We start from the raw sequence: 16,283 nt of genomic DNA, 5'->3' as shown, positions 1-16,283 counted from the left end.
AATGTGCAGTTTAACATGTCAGGGGAAATTGGTGCCTGCCAAGAGCTCCCTGGAGCTGGGGCAGCAGCAAGTGTGAGCTTGGAGCTGTGAGCCCTGGGGGCTCAGGAGCACTGCGTGGCCAGGAACGTGCTTGGGGACCCGCTGGAGTGCGTCACAAGCAGCAGGGCACTGCCTCAAGATTTAGGCCAAAACCCACTTTCCCAGCTCTCATGTGCTGCCAAATAGTGTCACGATCCAAGAGCCTGTGGGGACCCAAAGTATGACAACATCCTCCAGCACAAAGCATGAGCATCAAACTCCCCAGCTTTGCTCCTCCCATGGGATGCTGTGGGGACAGAGTGTTCTGAGCCTGGCTTCCTGCAGCACAGCCTCACAGGCCAACTCCACACTGACCCAGGGTATCCTTATCCACCCCAGGGTATTACACCATACAGGGTGATGCATAAATAAATATGATGCCTCCACCATGAGAGCAGGGCACAGGCTGCTTATCCTGGCTTTTGTTCCAAGGTGTCCTCATGGTGAGGGTGGCTGAACCCAGCTCTGGCCCTGACCTGACCCTCAGCTGGGGTTTGTAACCAACTGGTGTTGGGTCAGCAGCTGTGAGCTAGGATTGAGACAAGTGCAAATATGAGGAAGTGAGAATTTCTCCATTTCCCTCTCCCCTGAGTGAGAGGACCCATTTCCTCTATTTTTGCAGAGAAATACCCCAATCCTCCAGAACAACGAAGTATCTCCAACCACAGCTTCCCTTTTGACCTAAATACTCAGCCTCAGACCTTACTGGAACCTGCTCTGGTGTGGGTGAAAACCTGCAGCCCCTGCACCATGGCAGAGGTGCTTACCCCTGGGCCAGGGAGAGGCTCCTGTCTCTGAAGGGCTCAGAGAACCAGCTGGGGGCCCAGTGATTAGACTTACAAGAACAATAACCTCTTGTGGTGTCCCATTTTCTTTCCTGCATGGGGCAAAGAGCCAAGGCCCAGCTGCACATGGCAAGCACCCACAGCCTCTGGATGTGATGGTTCTCCAGCCCTGTGCCACACCACATAGACATAGGTCCACCATGACTTCCAAGCATCCAGTAACCACCACAGCCAGCCTGGCCACCCAGGAGAGGCCTGGGGCCACCACTGCTCACTGCCAGCCCCCTGTGCAGTGTTAGGAGAGCTTCAGGTGCTATTGTGGCTGAGGGAGCAGGCATGCTTGGGCCTTGCACATAGGAAAATGCAGATATACTGCAACAGCAAAAGAAAAATAACCTGCTGAAAATGGGAGAAAAAAAAATCACAAGTCATCAAGAACCAAGATGTTTTTCACACTGGATTTGGCCCTGTAAGGCACATTATCTGCCACTGCTACAGCAGCAGAAATATCTGGCAATGAAGAATTTACTGGTTCCCTAATTACAGATAGCAGGGGCTGAACTGCAGCAGGAAGCAGGGAACAGACATTACAGCAGGCATTACAGAAACAGCCAATCTGAAGAGCACTACAGCCCTTTCAACAGATCCAGTTTTACAGCATGTAACTGAAAATAAATTACATTTCCAACAAACATGTGAAGGCCAGTCAGGGTGGCAGAATCAAGACTGTGATTTTAGTATGGCTGTCGAAGTTAATTCACTCAAGGGCAAACACAAAACCAACACCATCCACAGAATATTTCATGCAATCTGCTTTTAAGCATGAATTGCACAATGTGGAACTAACCACCCTCAGATATCACATTCCCCTCTCTATTACTACAGCTATACAAGCTATTATTCCAGCTCATAGATATGTATATGAGCACAGTCAGTTTGAAATGCTGTAGCAGAGAGATGCCACATCCCACTCCTGATGCATGTGTACACCCCATCCATAGTCCCTGGAATGCTGCTCAGTCTTTCTGTGCATCCCAGACTCAGAGGAGCTTCTGTACCCACAAATGGGCAGGAATTCCACATCTAGGGAGCATCCTTGCTCCTGGTCTCCTCAGTGACCCAAACTGCATGGCAGGGCCTGACCATCTCTCTGTGTACCTAACAGAGAGGTCTTATGCTTAACAGAGATAAGCATTTCACTATGAAATAAATAAATAGTATTTGAAATTACCTAATAACTTGCTTCATATTTGGCCAGTTCAGTCCTTAACTCTGAAAGCATGGAAACTTTAGTAAATGCACTCCTTTTGCAGTAATTCATGAGTACCTGAGAATAATTTTTTTGCTTAAAGAAAAAACAGCCTTCAAGCATTTCTGGACCAGCAAGACAAAAAGTACTAGTTTTTGAGTCATGATTCCTGACAATGCCATGTTGATCGATTTATTTTTACAAGGTGCACTATAAAAACTGAGGCCCTTGGAAGGGTTTTTCACAGTCAGGGACACGAGCTTTGGAACTGGCAGGGGAAACCACACAAGAGGAAGCTCTCCACCAAGACAAACACAGCATTCAGCGCCCCAAACCTGAGAGAAGGCTGCAGACACTCCTCAAGTTGCTGGGTAAGACTTTCCATGGATGTTCCCTCAGTAAAACATCACCTGACTGTAGCAAATGGCAACACTGCCAAGTGTTACACATGCTGTCTTGTATTCAGGCGTGGTGCAAGAAGTGAACACAGCTGGCTACGCCTGCTTCCTCCTGAAAGGTGCACAGTGCTTCTCCAGGATGGATCACACCACACAAGAGCTCATCCCACACACAAAGGTCAGCTCATACTGCAGCAACCACAGCACTGAGTGGAGCCTATGTGTGGTTAAAACTGCTTCTCCTTTTTTTTGGCCAATTCTAAAAACTAAAGCCAAAAGTTTTAAAGAATGGGAGGGAAACACCAAATGAAAGCCCCAGTGTGGCTACCAGAAGTACCATTTCTGTCCTTCAGAATGGCACTGGCATTCTGGTGGATGATGCAGGACTGTCCCTGGCCCTGCACCGTGATCATCAAGTCTCTGGAGTCACACACAGGGCAGCTACAAAAACAAATCTTGCCCCTTCCCTCAGCCAGCTGCAGAACAGGGCAAGGCCAAAACCTGCAGGAAGAAAAGCCTGAGCAAAAGCAGCAAGGCAAATCCTCTTCTGCAAGTGTAAGGAGTGGAGGAGAAAATGGGGTCCTCTTAAGGAATGCTGGTTTTAACAACACCGCAAAATTAGTCAAACCTGTGAATTGTTTCAGTTTAAATTCAAGTTGAAGAGAACCTGTCTAAAATTCTGTGTCATGTCTCAGTATACATATACTTATGTCCCTTCTTCTGCAAAGTACAAACTCAAATGCTGGAACCAAGCCCAGTTCAGCCTTTTAGAAAGGTTTATCCCACTTAAGAGACATAGCTGTACAGAAATGAATTTAAATTCATGGTTGTCTTAAAAACAGAAATATATCTTAAAGAAATCATCTCCATTTTCCCAGTTTCCAGTAACCAGTCTGCAGTTCACTGAGCACAGCCAGATCACTATCACCTTGATGGTGGATTGGAATGTTCAGAAAAAATCAGATGCTTTTCTTCTTTTGGGAAGCTGCAGCAAATTGTCCGTGATGGATGTAGTATCCTGAGATACTGGTGTGTGAGACACTGTCCTAGACTGTGGGGTGCTCTGGGGGGTTTGAGGCCCACTGGCTGGGGTCTTGTAACCAGGAGTTCCTGTGTGGGCTGGGGAGGGAGTGTAGCTGGCTCGCAGGGCTTTGTCTGTGTATTTACTTGCAGTCCTATTTACAAGTCTTTGCAAAGCTGGTGACATTGCTGGGCTTAGTCCTTTTGGCGTGAGGCTGAAATAGAAAAAACAGTTTTAAAAGATTTTACAGTAAAAAATCTGCCTTTATCAGGAAAAGCATTATTGCCTCCCTACGTGAGTTCCCCCATAGAGTAGACCCAGTGCCTGCAGAAGTCATTCAGCCTGCAGGTAAAGGCAGCCTGTCTCTCTAGAGAGCCAAGTGACAGAGAATCCTCCTACATCCCTTCCAAACCTGATTTTTCCTTTGAGCCCATGCTGTCCTCCCTGTGACCCACCCAAGCAACTCTTATCATGTCTCCTCTTTGCAATGAGGCAAGACACTGATCCAGAGGCATCGCTGGGTGGCTGGAGGGCAGAACAGTAATGCTGACAAGGAGTGTCAGGGACAGCCACCAACCATTTTACCTCAGGAATTAAGATTTTGAATTTCTAAATTTTTCATTTCTAAAAACTTTCAGTCTGAATGTACCTCTTCCTGCTTCCAGTATCCTTCCTTACCATCACTCCTCCCCTTCTACACGTGCTGATTTAAATCTCATCAGATAATACCCACCCCCCAGGTCTGCTGTCAAAACAGAAATCTCACCTGGCCAAGTTTTCTGTCACTTTTCGAAGTGCCTCCTGCTTTTTTGCTCGGTTCTTAGCTGCCACTTCATTGGCCATCTTGAGTCCTAACCTCTCACGGCGCCCAGGCTCCAGGATCTATAAATACATCACACAGTTCACTCACCAAGGCACTCAAGAGTGCTGCAAAAATGAGTCAAAGCACCTTCACAGCTGGATTCCAGGGTACAGGGATCTAAAGCAGGGAGAAGTGGGGTCAGCCCACACCTCTCTGCCGCTGCATAAAAGCCAGAGAGGACACAGAGACCTTCAACCTGCCTTAGCAAGTAACATAAATGGTAAAACCAGTCCAGCCAAGGAAGCAGCCATTACCTCTGGCATTTCCTCCTGCTGCTTCTCCTAGACAAACAATGTCACCTGTGTCTTGCCTGGCCTGTAGCCAGCCAGCTCTCAGGCATACACACACATTGCTAAACAGCAGGAGAACCAGTCAAGGCCTTTGCAGTCTGACAAAACAGAGGCACATACAGCAAATTACACCTTTCTTAAACTGAGAGTCTCAGCTCACATTAAATGACACCAGCAGGAGACAAGTGGCATGCAGAGATAGGTGCCATTAGCAAAGCCAGAGTGTCTTTTCTACTCTCAATTGACACATCTGCCTCAGGCTGCGACAGCCAGAAGATAAAGGCAGAGGGAAATCCTAAAATTTCCACCTATTCACACATTAAAATAAGAAAATTCGAGCATGTCTTCAGCTTCCTCTGAAAGCCCCTCCACCTGGGCCCACCATCAAATACAGAATCTCATTCTCCTGCCAGCAGTGTGTACTCCACCTCAGGTAGCTCCACCAAGTAGATTTCATATGGATCCATGCCCACCTCCACCCTCCAAGCACAAACTAGATTATTAGTCTCAAGGACTGGGAACACCACCCAGAGATGTGTCACACTCCATGGTAATCTATTACTTACTCACTTGCCTTTCCCTTCTCAGCTCTTCCCCCCAAGAAAAGAATGTCATGCTGACATGAAATACCTTGAAAGCTGGTCCAGGTGTTCTGTCCACATATGGTCTTTCTGACCCTTCCAGACGCAAAGGGGTGCTTTCAATTTCACCCCATGTCATAAAAGGAGACTCATTCACACCTGAAAACAAATTCAAAAAGTCATGACCATGCAAGACATTTGATTTTTCATTAACCACAAAAAAACCCAAACAAAACAACCTCAAAATTAAACAGAAGCAACTTAGGAAATGCAGGAGCCTTAAACTCACAGGATTGCCTATAGCTGTGTCACCCTCTCAGTTACAACAACCAAGCACTGTCTTTTCCATGTCTTTATTTTTCAATTTGCTAAACTTTTGATTAGTGACACTGTCATTTTTCCTTCTATAGCACTAGTCCTCCCCTCTGCCACTGTATGAAAACTCCTTTAACATGGAAAACTCTTTAAAAATAAGAAAACAGACAGAGGATTTAAGAAACATGTAATAGCCAAATGTACCCTCCAATCACTTCAGGGGCAGCCTGTACCAAACAGTGACTGCACCTTGTCTAACAGGTGTAGAAAGAATTCTAAGAGCCTGATTAAGTCTCTGGCTAGAAAATCCCAGTGTTCAGGGTTTGGAAAACACATTTATATTGGAGAAAGGAGGTGCCCCAAACGCCACCTACAGGTTTTCCAGAGGGAAAGCCCCAGTATGTTCAAGTTTTGGCATAACCACAAAAAGCACAGGGGAACAGCATGGCTGGTAAAGAGCAGCTACAAATTCAGATACCACGTTTCAACTTGAAGGAAAACCATCAGGTTGTTCTAACTGAAAGCACCTGTAGCTAGATGATTCCTGCACAATGGCACAGCAACTTGCTCAGAGCCCCTTGGTGCAGTGTGACTTCTCCTACCAGTGTACTGGACTAGGATTTAAGCCCTGCATCCAGCTGGCATACAAGGCAAGAGGCTTTACCTCCTTCCCTAACACACTAATGACATCCTAGTCTTGAACAGAGCATCAAAATAAGTGCAGTAGTAGTCCTCTCAAAACAGAAGAAACAAGAAAATCCTCTTACCTGGGGCAGGAGAGGGGGTAGCCACAAATCCATATCCATTCACTTTTGGAGAGTCTTGGGGTATCAGTTCTTTCCCATCTGGTCCCACTTTGCCCTGTTTGTACTGAAATAAAAAAGACAGTGCCATTCGTGTGGAGAAAGATGTGAGTCAGCTGCATCCAGCTCTCCTGGGGCACGAATCATATCAGGGAGCAAAGTCTAACTAGGCTTTAGTCAGAAGTAAAATTATCTAACCTGAGCATTGAGAGCTGCAGCTTGTTGGAGCTGTGATTTGCTCACAGCTTGGCTAAAAGGGTCCTTCACAAAACGGGTGTTTCGATGCACAACTTCCCTGGGCTTCTTAAAGACATCACTCTCATCAGGTACACCTAGAAAAGCAAAATGTCTTTTAAAAATGGGCTCTTTTCTCCACTTCACTGGTTCACAGAAATTATCAATTGTATATTTACAGTCAAGTAAGAAAACTGCATTTCCAAAAGCATGGATTGGACCAAGAGAGTAAGAAAAAAGGGAAGAAAAAATCCCACTTTTTAAAAACAACTTCATTGATCTCTTTTTAAAACTTTACCTATCTGAGTTTCATAGAAGCAAAACCACAGCATTACCTGTAAGAGCTGCTCAGTCGTGTACAGAAATGCTGTAAGCACTGTTTGGAGCCAACCCACCTAGAACCAATGCTTACCTGTTGGATAATACATGAGGGTGTTTCGGGCTGTGTATTCCCAGGTATCCAGTCCAGCCTTCACGTTCTCCAGAGCCTGCTGCTCAGCTGAAGGAAGTGCCAGGTTTTCGTTTTGTCGCTGGAAGGGCAATGGAAAAAAATTTTAAAAGATGAAAAAGAATGAATCAGGTCTGAAGCAGCCTCCTGCAATCTTTTATTCAGGCAGACACAACTTGGAGAGCTCAGTCACAGGCTCAGCCATCTGCCCTTTGCATCAGGCATGTAACAGACTCTGAGGGACAATTGGGACAAAACAATAACACTGCCTCACAGCACCAGCAGTGAACACCCATATGTCAGTGCCAAACTTCATTAAAAGGCACTGCATCCCACAACCATCAATGACACATCTGTGCCAGCTGCTCAGTGCTGATGGTTAAAGACTGACAAGGCAGGCCCAGAACAGCTCCTGGACCTCCCCTGCAGGCAGCTGAGGAAGGCAGCACAGCCAGCCATGCTCATGCAGTTCTGTGCTTCAGCAGCTCAGTGGTTATTACTGATAACACAAAAAGAGAACTGAAATAAGATAGACAATCTAACTGCAAATAGTCAAGGGCTGATGGACAAACAACTGTGCTCAGCTGCTCTCCCTGGTGTCACTGCTTATGGAAGAGGCTGCCCAAGGACTGCAGGACCTGCACTCTGTGCAGTGCTTTGCAGTCTCAAAGCTTTCAGAAGAAACACATCCTCAGCAATTTAGTCAGCATTGCTCTTGTGTGACAGAAAGGGAAAAAGCAGGGCTGCACAAGGAAGCAAAGAGCAGTCACAAGACCCAGGTAACTGAGCCTTAGCAGAAACACAGTGAAATGGTATTTCCCTGCTGTGTCCCTCTGGAGGAGCAGAGACAGAGCTGAGTCAATTCCCTACCCGGGTGTACTCCTCCTCTGCGCTGTACAGCCAGGCGTGCTTGACTTTCTCCTTCTCTTTGGCCACCTCCATGATCTGCTCAAAGGAAGCATTATCTTCACTCGTGTGCTTTGCCAAGAAGGTGTCCAGACTGGGAAGAGCATCTTTATCCTCTTTTTCTGCTTCTCCTAACAAGAGAAGGGAAGAAGCCTGAGAAAGGTTAATGCCTCCCTTTCCATGAGAGCACTCCATCTACCTCTTAACCCTCCTGACAGTGAGCCTCCCATGGAAACACTAATAGCTAACACCAAGCTTGGTCAAAGAAATAGATTCATAGAGAGTGGTACAGTAATACATCTTTTTTTGAACACTTGTAGCCAACTTCCACAAAAACTCTTCTATGGCATTTATAGCAATTTATGTTAGAGGTAAAATGCACAGATAGCTAGCTGCTAGCCAACATTTTATTTCCCTGTTGCTGAAGAATTCAGCTAGAGAAACGTAATTCTCCTACCTTCCTCTGCAGTCTTGATGCCAGCTTTGGATTTATTTCCCACTGGAAGGCCACCTGGGTGCACTTCAGGGGTTTCAAACGTGGCTGGGGTAACATCTGCCACAAAAATAAAAAAAAGTTCACTTGGTTACTGGAGCACACAACAGGACTTGCTGTAAGGATCAGGTGCCAAACAAGTCACAGAACGCATATCAGGAGAACACCAATTTAATTTAAAACTTGTGAAAAAACTCCAAAATTTTCCATTTAATTCTGTCTCAACCTCCAAACAAGATTTTGGCCTCATTTAAGACATTCTTCTCCTGCTGGGAGAAATTCCCAGGAGAACCACAGCCCAGTATATTTGTCACCCAAACCCCTGCTTTTGCCAACAAGCAGGAGCAGGAACTTGGCAAAAGATGCCTATAAGGAATGGTTATTCATAAGGTGCTTTTTCCAAAACCCTTCCCTTAAGGAGCTATAAGACACCATCAAAGAGAAATTCTGCATCAGCCACCAGCCACTGGCTACTGCCCTAACTAGTACACTTAATTGTCATGCAGCATCAACCTCGGATCTTTAAGATCAGCATTGCCTGAATGAAGTTAGATAAAGAAGAGCAGCAATATCAGATACAAACCCTTTCTGCCAGCTCTTACATGGTGCAGGGGTGTCCCTCGATGATTTGTTCAAAGAAGAGCCAAACTTGATAGCAATTTGTCTCATTTTCTCCAAGTCGCCATTTTCTTCAGCCTCCAGATAGTCCTTCTGCGCTCGCAACTTCTCCACATCGGGAAAAAAGTCTCGCTGGATGATTTTCTCTAAGCTCTACAGAGAGACAACTTCAGTGCCACGCTGGGACTCCTGGAGTGCCGGCTCGCCTCCGGGCCAGCTGCGCACAGCCACAGGCGGACCGGGCAGCCCCCGGGCACTGGGCCGGTGGCAGCGCGGTGACAGCTGTGGCCGCAGGAGGGGCGAGAGCCCGAGGGGCGGCCCGAGAGCTACCTCGACCCGCAGCCGCGGTTGCAGCAAGCAGCGGCCCCGGGCGAACCCGCTACAGGCGGACCCCAGCCGGGCCCCGCCGCGCTGGAAGCGCTCGGCCAAGGTACCGGCGGAGCGGAGCCTCCCGGGCTGAGGCCCAGGCGCGCCGCCTTACCTCGATATAGGCCTCCTCATCCAGGATCTTCTTCGGCTGCCTCGGGGCCGGCGACACCACCTCCTTCCCCGTCACGGCGACGGGGCCCGCGGCGGCAGCCGGCACCAGGGCGGCGGGAGAGGCCGCGGGCACCGGTATCGCCTCCATCGCCTCAGAACCGCGCCGAGCCTCCCGAGCCTCCTGCTCCTCCTTCGCCGCCGCGAACGCGACGGGGGTGACGTCACATGGACGCGCCACGGGGAGTCGCAATGCTCGCCCCCCCTGCCCGGCGGGCCCGCGCGCGCCCCCTGCCGGCCCGGAAGACCCGCTCGCTCCCGCGCCGTGACGGCGGCGGCAGCTCGGCCCGAGGGTGGGGATGGAACCGGGATGGGGCCGGGATAGACACGGGATGGGAACCGGGATGGGGCCGGGATAGACACGGGATGGGAACCGGGATAGACACGGGATGGAACCGGGATAGACACGGGATGGGAACCGGGATAGACACGGGATGGAACCGGGATAGACACGGGATGGGAACCGGGATGGGACCGGGATAGACACGGGATGGAACCGGGATAGACACGGGATGGGAACCGGGATGGGACCGGGATAGACACGGGATGGGACCGGGATAGACACGGGATGGAGCCGGGATAGACACGGATGGGACACACATGGCCTGGGAGCTGGGCGGATCCCTCCAACGGCCCCACGGTCTCCTCAGAGCTCCTCAGAAGCACCTCGGGCTGCCCAGGGAGCAGGACCCCGCCTGGCTGTCGGGCAGAGGTGACAGGGCAGTTTATTGATGTCGCTGCTTTATTTCCAGCTCGTGGGTTCTCTTTGCCCTGCCAGCAGCACGGACACGGCTCGCTGTGACAGGCCTGGCTGGCAGTGCCACCCCTGTCACCATAACATCTGCATCACCTCTCCCCAGGGCTGTGGGGAGAAACCCGAGTTCCTTTGGGATGGAACAAATCGCATGGCCAGCAAGTTCAACCCCAAAAGCAACTCCAGATGCCACTGAGGTGCTGCAAACAGGAAACATTCATTTGCGGGCTATTTTGCAAATCTACATCAGTAAAACGAGCACAAATACTACATTCACAGAGCAAAGACAAAAAGTGTCTTGAAGCACACACATTTAACACTGGTACAGCTCTGCACCCTGCACATCATGCCTGCCGAGTTATTAGCTGTGTGAACTAGGTTTGGAGGAGGGATGTGAAAGTGCCATGTCTGCTTTTACCTGTCCTCCTCCTCTGTGAGTCACAGAGATTCCCTGTTTCTCCATTAGTCCCCCTTGGGTTACCCCCCCCAGAGCCTGACAGCTACGGGCAGTGGGTGCTCTGGGTGTTCCTCTGCTGAGCTGCAGCCTGTGACCACTAGCAGCTCTCTTTGGGGGGCTGCTTGGGGCCATGAAGGATCTGTGCTGAGGCAGTCGCTCTCTTCTGATGCCGCCACTTCGCCCGACGGTTTTTAAACCAAACCTAGAAAAGTGCAAAACAAGAAAAGGACTTTAGCATTTCATGTGTTAATGGGACAGGGACCAGGCAGTGACCCGCCTGGCCTGTACCGTGTGAACTGTAGGATACTGTAATTTGTCTCCCAAAATAGAAGTTTGACATAGAATTTAATCAGTTGCTGGGCTGCAATCTTGCTCAGATATAAGTGAGGGGCACAAGGGAGTTGGGACCCCCCATGGCAAATTCAGAAGTCATTTAAGTAAGGAATACACACTTGGGTGAAGGGGATGAGCAGAGCTGGGTATATTTGTGTCTGACAGGTGATTCTGGGAGAGAGGGATCATGTGAGTGTGTGGGACTGGATACCAGTATAAATCAGCCCAGCTGAACTGGTTCCATTGCTCGCCAAACTTAAACTCTGTTTTGTCAAATGCCCAAGAACGGTTTTTAAAATGAGGCCCTGGCTCTGCAGCTCCCCAAATAGACAGCGCAATGCCCCAGTGTATGTCCTGGGGGACTGCAGCATTCAGCCCCCACCAAGTGGCAGAATCTCACCTCCACCCTCTCCTCCTTCAGGTGGATGCGGTTTGCCAGGTGCTCGCGGGTGACAACATCTGGGTACTGGTTCTGGTGGAACAGCGTCTCCAGGGCCTGCAGCTGCTCCTCGGTGAAGATGGTGCGGTGCCGGCGTGTGCGGCGCTGGAGCTGGTGGAAGCTCTGCAGCTCACTCAGCTTCTCCTGGGGACTCTTACAGACCCTGACTGCCGGGTGGAAGAGCCGCAGGGGCCAGGGGAACCGGGTGTCTGTGAGGGGACAGGGACAGCAGCAGTGTTAGGGGCGTGGGGCTGAAACACCCATTGTGATCAAGGCAGCTCAGGCACAGGTTGCATCCTTGCTGCAGTTTGGAAGGAGGCAGCCAGTCAGTTGGAGTGGGTGGTGAGCTCAGTGGTCACCACTCAAGTGGGAGAAGAGTTTGGAGCATGACTCTGGGAGAAGGGTGCAGGTGGGGAGCACTGTTTGGGTTTTCTTTGTTCACTTACCAGTTGTGCTATGGTCAGCTCCAGAAAATAGCTCCACACTCACAGCCCAGCAAAGGTCTGTGTTTCAGTCCCAACCCAAGTGAATTCCGAACATTCAGATGCTCTTGAACTGCATTTTTAAGTGTTTGCAACTTTTTTTCCCTGCAGTAATTTGGCTAGATGTAGCCAAAACTCTTTTCCTTAAAGGATAAGTGAGGCTCCCCAGGGCTGGAGTTGTGAGGAAGCAAAGGCACAGCTCTGCACATGGGCAGTGTGACCATGGGGTCCCACACTCCACCAACATCTTGCACCCCTGCAAGCATCATTCTCTCAAAAGTTTCACACTAAACCAGTAATATCCAGTAATAGTTAGCACCCTCTGCTTTTCAGACCCTGGTAGCATTGCAGGTGGAAGTTCTCACTCTTGGGAGCCCTGCTGAGAACAGAGATCGTTTTGCTGGGCCTGGGGCCCAAGACCCCTGTGGCCAGATTCCATATTATGTACTTAATACCTAGGTTTTCCCTGCCCACAGCACTGGCACCAGCCCCTCTGCAAGCCCCACGGCTGAATGAAACCCAAACACTCACCCAGCCAACCCGGCAGGTCCTGCAGGGAACGAGCACTCGTGTGAGAACAGCAGCAGCAGTTGCAGCCTGCCCCTTCCAGCTCTTCCTCCTCTTCCTCCTCCTCCTCCTCCTCCTGCAGGGAGCTGGCTGGGATGGTCTCCAGCTCACACAGCCCCTTGGGTGTGCAATCCAGGACGCTCCGTAGGCACAGCGGCACCAGGACCTGGGGGCTCTTCTCCACGGGGCTGGAGAGGATGTCCTCGATGCTGAACGGACGTGGCTTCTTCAGGCCTCTCCTGCCAGCATTGCCATCTGACACTGGCTCTGAAGACATCCTGTGCCAGCAGCAGCAGCGGCTGGGGAAGCAGGCAGCCCAGCTGAGGGGCTTTGCTCTCCGTGCACTGGCTCTGCAGTGGGGTTTTGCTAGGAAAAGGACAGCTTATGTGCCTTTTAAAATGGACTGGAAAAGCCATCCAGAACTGCTGCTTTGTCTTGGCATTTCAAGTGGCTGTCATTCTTGAAGCTGAGTTTTTATTTTATACACACACACACACACTTTTCCTCCTTCTGACCTAACTGCATTATAACTGAAGCCACTCTAAATATATATAGAGAGAGATATAATCCCTTTGGAAAGAAAACCGTAAACCCCCCTGCGAATAAAATAAATTCTAACTAATCTTGGCAGCTTTGTGAAGGGTTAGTGTGGATCTAAGATTTAGCTAATCCCACAAAAATGACTGGAGAAGGAAATCTGATTTCTCCATCTCGGGTGTAGATTTGAGGTGGTTATGATCTCCATTGTGCTGCAGCCTGCGATCCAAGGAAGGGGGAGGATAGCTGTTCCCGGCCCGGAAATGGACCAGAGGATTAACTCCTTAAAAGAAGCAAATTATCCCTTTCTCTGGCCAAATGAAAGCTTTCCCATCAAAAGAGAGCTGTCATATCATACAATATGTGAGAAGAGAGAGTTCAGCTTAATAAAAAATCATTTTTAATGACAGCACAGCCTTTGGCTTCACTAGAACTCTCTGTGAAAGTTGATTTATTTTCTGCTGAAAGCAGAGAAATTGTATTTTCCCTCCTTCCCCTTTCCCCTACCTCTGCTGCCCTAATCACTGTAATAATGCAGATGCTTTGCATGTATCCAACATACTCTTTGTAAGGATTCAAAGCCCTTAATAAATTAGATTACTGGCAGCTCACAGCAGCTCTGCACCATAGCTTAGTGGCATGTAACCATCTCCTGTGCAGCTGAGCCTTGCTCTGTGTGGGGAAGGGAAGGGGAGGATTGTTGCTGCTGCCTCTATGTGCTCTCGGTGAGGTCCCACAGCCATCCAGGCAGGAGTGAGTGAGGGCTCAGTGCCACAGCCAGGCTTTCCCAAAGCCAGTTAAATTCCCAGCTCCTGCCCAGCCAGAGAAACTGGGGTGAGGCTATGGCCAAGACTCAGGACGGGAAGGGAGGCATGGCTCTGACCCTTGCAAGGGAAAACAGCAAGGCCTGGCAGCTGAGGTCCACAGGAGGAGAGAGAACATCTTGTATCCTGTGATTTTGACTGAAATCAGTAGCTGGGAATAAAATAGAGAAGGTGTGGTTGAGATCAGGTTGCTTAGCAAAGTTTAAACACAAGTTCTTTTGCCCCAGTGCAGTTTAAGGCAAGGTGAGTAGCAAGGCCTCAGGAGCTCATGTGGAGCACACTCTCACCTTGGTGTTACCTAGCAGGGGAGTGCAGGTACCAGTGCCACTCATGGGACACCAAGGAGACACACGGGTGGGTGCTGTGAAACCACTGCACACCAAAGGTCGTCATGCTGGACAGCCCAGAAATGCCTCCAGCATCCTGAAAGACTGACAGCCAGTCCCCAGGAGAGCCCCTCTCAACCCTCTTTTTCTCATTGCTGCTCACTGCCTGCCCTTCCTCACCTGGGGGGCTCTCACTGCTGGGAAGAGATCCCCATCGCTGTTCTACTTGTGACTGACTTAAAACCAAACCACTGTTTTTCCTTCCATCCCTTTATTTGCCTCTCCTTCAGCTGTTCCAGTGCTGTAATGGATTATATCCGAGCTCTGTGAATCTTTACCTGTTTGCTCTAGGTTTGAGATGAAGACACCTTTGCAGCTGCTCAGTCTGGACACGTTCACTGCTGCCCTGCCTGGGTGTCAGTGCTCCAGAGAGGCACTGGGAATGCCCTAATTCCAGGGGTCACTGAAAACTGCTCCCAGCTTTTATGCATGTACCCAAATGCTGACACAAGGGGTGGATGTGGGGCCAGGTTCTGCTCACCACACCGTGCTGCTGCAGGGGGACCATAGGGCAGGTGAGCTGAGATGTGCCCTGGGCAGGTGCAGGATGTGACCATTTCTGCTCTTGGCTGTAATAACCATATGCCTGAAGCGGATTAATTCTCCTTCCCCATCCCTAACAAAGGATGCCTTTCCTGGGCATCCTGTCCCAGCCCTGCCTTCCCACCACACATGCACTTAGCCTATTAGGATCTCTGCTGATTGCTTTCTTTCATTCCTCTCGTACCTTTCACTTCAGAAAATGGACTGGTAATACTTCTTTTATCAAAGAATTATGGGATTTAGGACCCAGATCTTACAAAGAGACTTTTGATAGCTGCTGGTAATCAAATCCCAATCGGCAGACACTTCTCTGCACCCTGTTACCAGGGATGAATAAAGGAAAGGGATTTCTGATGTTCTGTTTACTGAGCCTCTGGGAGATAGGATCACTGGGCTGTTTCATATTAGAAAAGGAAAGGAAAATAAAACAAGAAAGAAAAAAATGCAGACAAGGGAGGACAATATAGATATAGATAAAAAGAAAAGAAACAGGCTCTTATCATTTTCTTATTGGTTAAGGAGATTCCAAAGCCATTATAGAGGATTAGCAAAAAGGTTAATCTGCTTTAGCCGTTCACTTGTCAAAAGTGAATTTATAGGGTTTGAAAATCCTTCCTATGGTGAAACAAGAAAAAATCTCCCTTTCCCTCCTCTGCCCCTCCGTTCTGCAGGCAGCACAAGGTAATGGGAACAGGAGCACTGGAAACCCTACAACATGGCAGCACCCCTCTCTGCCTTGCCCCTGCCTGGGTGCTGGCACCTGTGGGAGCTCTGGTTTGGCAGTGCTTCTCTCCACTCCCCATCACCTGGGTGGGTGGCTGTGCTGCTCCGGGAATGGAGGATCAGGTCTGAGGATTGTAACCACCCTCCTGCACTGCTCTGCCTTGCCTGGGACAAGTCCTGGGCTGTTTCACTCATTGCTATTGACAGCAGTCAGGGCAAACCTGGACCCCTGGCTGGATTTGGACTTCCAGGCTGATTTCTACAGCAGAACAGAGATTGAGGCTGGTGACAAATGTTGCCAAAAACTACAGGCTGGGAGCTTTCCACCCCAAGGGAAGTGCTTACACTGGGATTCACATCTCAGTGTCCTCCTGGCCATATTTCCATGACTCATCCGAGCAGCCGATGCTCATCACTCGCTCCAGTGCCACTGTGAGAAACAACCCAAGGTAAAAACAATCCTTCCAAACCAAAACCAAGAAGCATTTTCTGTGTAGCTGAAATTCAGTGGGATGTGTTATTCAGGTGTTAAAGCTATGTTTAATTAAAAACCAGAAATCCTAGAATCGTAGAATGGTTTGGATTGAAAGGGACCTCTAAAGATCATCTTAAAATTGTGC

The 16,283-nt window shown here is 49.3% G+C and overlaps 2 protein-coding genes across 2 annotated transcripts; both read right to left on the bottom strand.

Annotated features, from left to right (window-relative positions):
- Window positions 1–2,278: 2,278 nt before the first annotated feature.
- On the bottom strand, window positions 2,279–9,779 carry ESS2 (ess-2 spliceosome associated protein). The gene is made up of 10 exons (XM_085075896.1): window positions 9,563–9,779; window positions 9,066–9,234; window positions 8,428–8,523; window positions 7,935–8,101; window positions 7,029–7,146; window positions 6,581–6,714; window positions 6,347–6,449; window positions 5,314–5,423; window positions 4,298–4,413; window positions 2,279–3,745 (listed from the first exon to the last, which is right to left on the bottom strand). Exons 1-10 carry the CDS (start codon window positions 9,707–9,709, stop codon window positions 3,460–3,462), a joined length of 1,446 nt encoding a protein of 481 aa, XP_084932022.1. The 5' UTR covers window positions 9,710–9,779; the 3' UTR covers window positions 2,279–3,459.
- A 1,113-nt stretch (window positions 9,780–10,892) lies between these two features.
- Window positions 10,893–12,927, bottom strand: GSC2 (goosecoid homeobox 2). The gene is made up of 3 exons (XM_085075894.1): window positions 12,615–12,927; window positions 11,563–11,810; window positions 10,893–11,031 (listed from the first exon to the last, which is right to left on the bottom strand). Exons 1-3 carry the CDS (start codon window positions 12,925–12,927, stop codon window positions 10,927–10,929), a joined length of 666 nt encoding a protein of 221 aa, XP_084932020.1. The 3' UTR covers window positions 10,893–10,926.
- Window positions 12,928–16,283: the final 3,356 nt, after the last annotated feature.

This window comes from Lichenostomus cassidix, chromosome 15 (assembly GCF_008360975.1).
Source record: "Lichenostomus cassidix isolate B80296 chromosome 15, HeHo_3.0, whole genome shotgun sequence".
Taxonomy (NCBI): Eukaryota; Metazoa; Chordata; class Aves; order Passeriformes; family Meliphagidae; genus Lichenostomus; species Lichenostomus cassidix.
The sequence above is the reverse complement of the archived record's forward strand: the minus strand, read 5'-3'. Positions and strand labels throughout refer to the sequence as shown.